General features: G+C 42.4%; 1 protein-coding gene across 1 annotated transcript; it reads right to left on the reverse strand.

Annotated features, from left to right (window-relative positions):
* Positions 1 to 384: 384 nt before the first annotated feature.
* On the reverse strand, positions 385 to 834 carry LOC124172123. Its single transcript, XM_046551529.1, has one exon. The coding sequence runs from the start codon at positions 832 to 834 to the stop codon at positions 385 to 387; it is 450 nt and encodes a 149-aa protein (XP_046407485.1).
* Positions 835 to 1,298: the final 464 nt, after the last annotated feature.

A 1,298-nucleotide genomic window follows, 5' to 3' on the forward strand; every position in this document is an offset into this window, starting at 1 on the left:
CATTGTGGGAGACACTCTCTCTCCCATACAATTTAGAGAAGTAGGAAACAAAATACTTCATCAGGTCATGGGCAAAGTCCAGGTACTTCCCCATTAGCCTTGCTGAGAGTAAAACTCTCACAGCAGCATGCAAACAGCAGAAATGCATGAAGACATCCTCACTCAACACATTTTTGAAAGCGCATGGACCCACATAGACCAAAATAAGCCTAAGTTCGGTGGCTTTAAACCGTGGAAGGTCTCTCAGTGATTTCGTCTTCCTTGCAAAATCTGAGGGAATGAAATTCTTCACAAGTTCCAGTCTACTGTTTATTTGTCCCATTTGGACTGGTTACAACCACACAGTCAGCTTGCCTTTTGAGAAAGCTGTAAGCATTTTCCTCATCACCCCAAGCAAATGAGGTGCATATAGTCAAGGGGAAAATGACTAACCAGTTTTGTGCCTGATATCTGTAGAAGTGGAGACAATCCATCGTGGTGCTTTGCATCTTCACACTTTGCAAAGCTCTCATCAGTCCTCAATGGACAATCAATTTCCAAAAATGAAACTCTGTTGTTCATATAGTCTTCATAAACGGTACATTTGGTACAAGATGCGTATCCAGTATCCCCAACAGTTTGACGAATAAAGCTTTTAGCTGGAGCATCACAAATGTACGCATCAAGGGCAACTTCAAAGCGCTTCGAATTTAGAAATAAGCCTGATTTCTTCAGAGCTTTCATTTCCTCCACAAACTCAAACAAATACTCATCACATGACTGCGGCTTCTCGCTTCCATGATAAATGGCCTCAGCAAAAGGTGATATCAGTGGATAATCCAACAAAGATAGCATTATGGGCCAAATTGGCTACTTGCTGATTTGGACAGTGGAAGGCCATCAATATCGCAATTGAGTTTAATGGTATCCTTGTCCATAACTTCAGGATTAACTTGAGAAATCCTTTCGATACTGGTAGCAATACCCAAGTGGCTATAGAGACCATGAGCCATTGATTTCACCACAGTTGACCGAGGCGTTTTTAGCAGAGTCCTGCAATCAAGTGATAGAGACCTAAGGGCTGGAATTTTGCGTAGATACCTCAATAGTGAGTTAACCTTGCTGTGAGTTATGTCATCTGAAGCCCAGATTGCAATTCCCATTACGAAATCAGAAACTACAAATTCATCATCTTCTGTGATGCAATCGTCAGAGCTGCCTGTTGTGGCTCCTTCTGCCTCATCACAAGCATTCATGCTAGAAAAGCCGTATTGCTCCATTGGCCCCACCTCAACATCCTCAACGATGAGAGACATTTC

The sequence above is a fragment of the Ischnura elegans genome (genome assembly GCF_921293095.1).
Source record: "Ischnura elegans chromosome 13 unlocalized genomic scaffold, ioIscEleg1.1 SUPER_13_unloc_1, whole genome shotgun sequence".
NCBI lineage: Eukaryota > Metazoa > Arthropoda > Insecta > Odonata > Coenagrionidae > Ischnura > Ischnura elegans.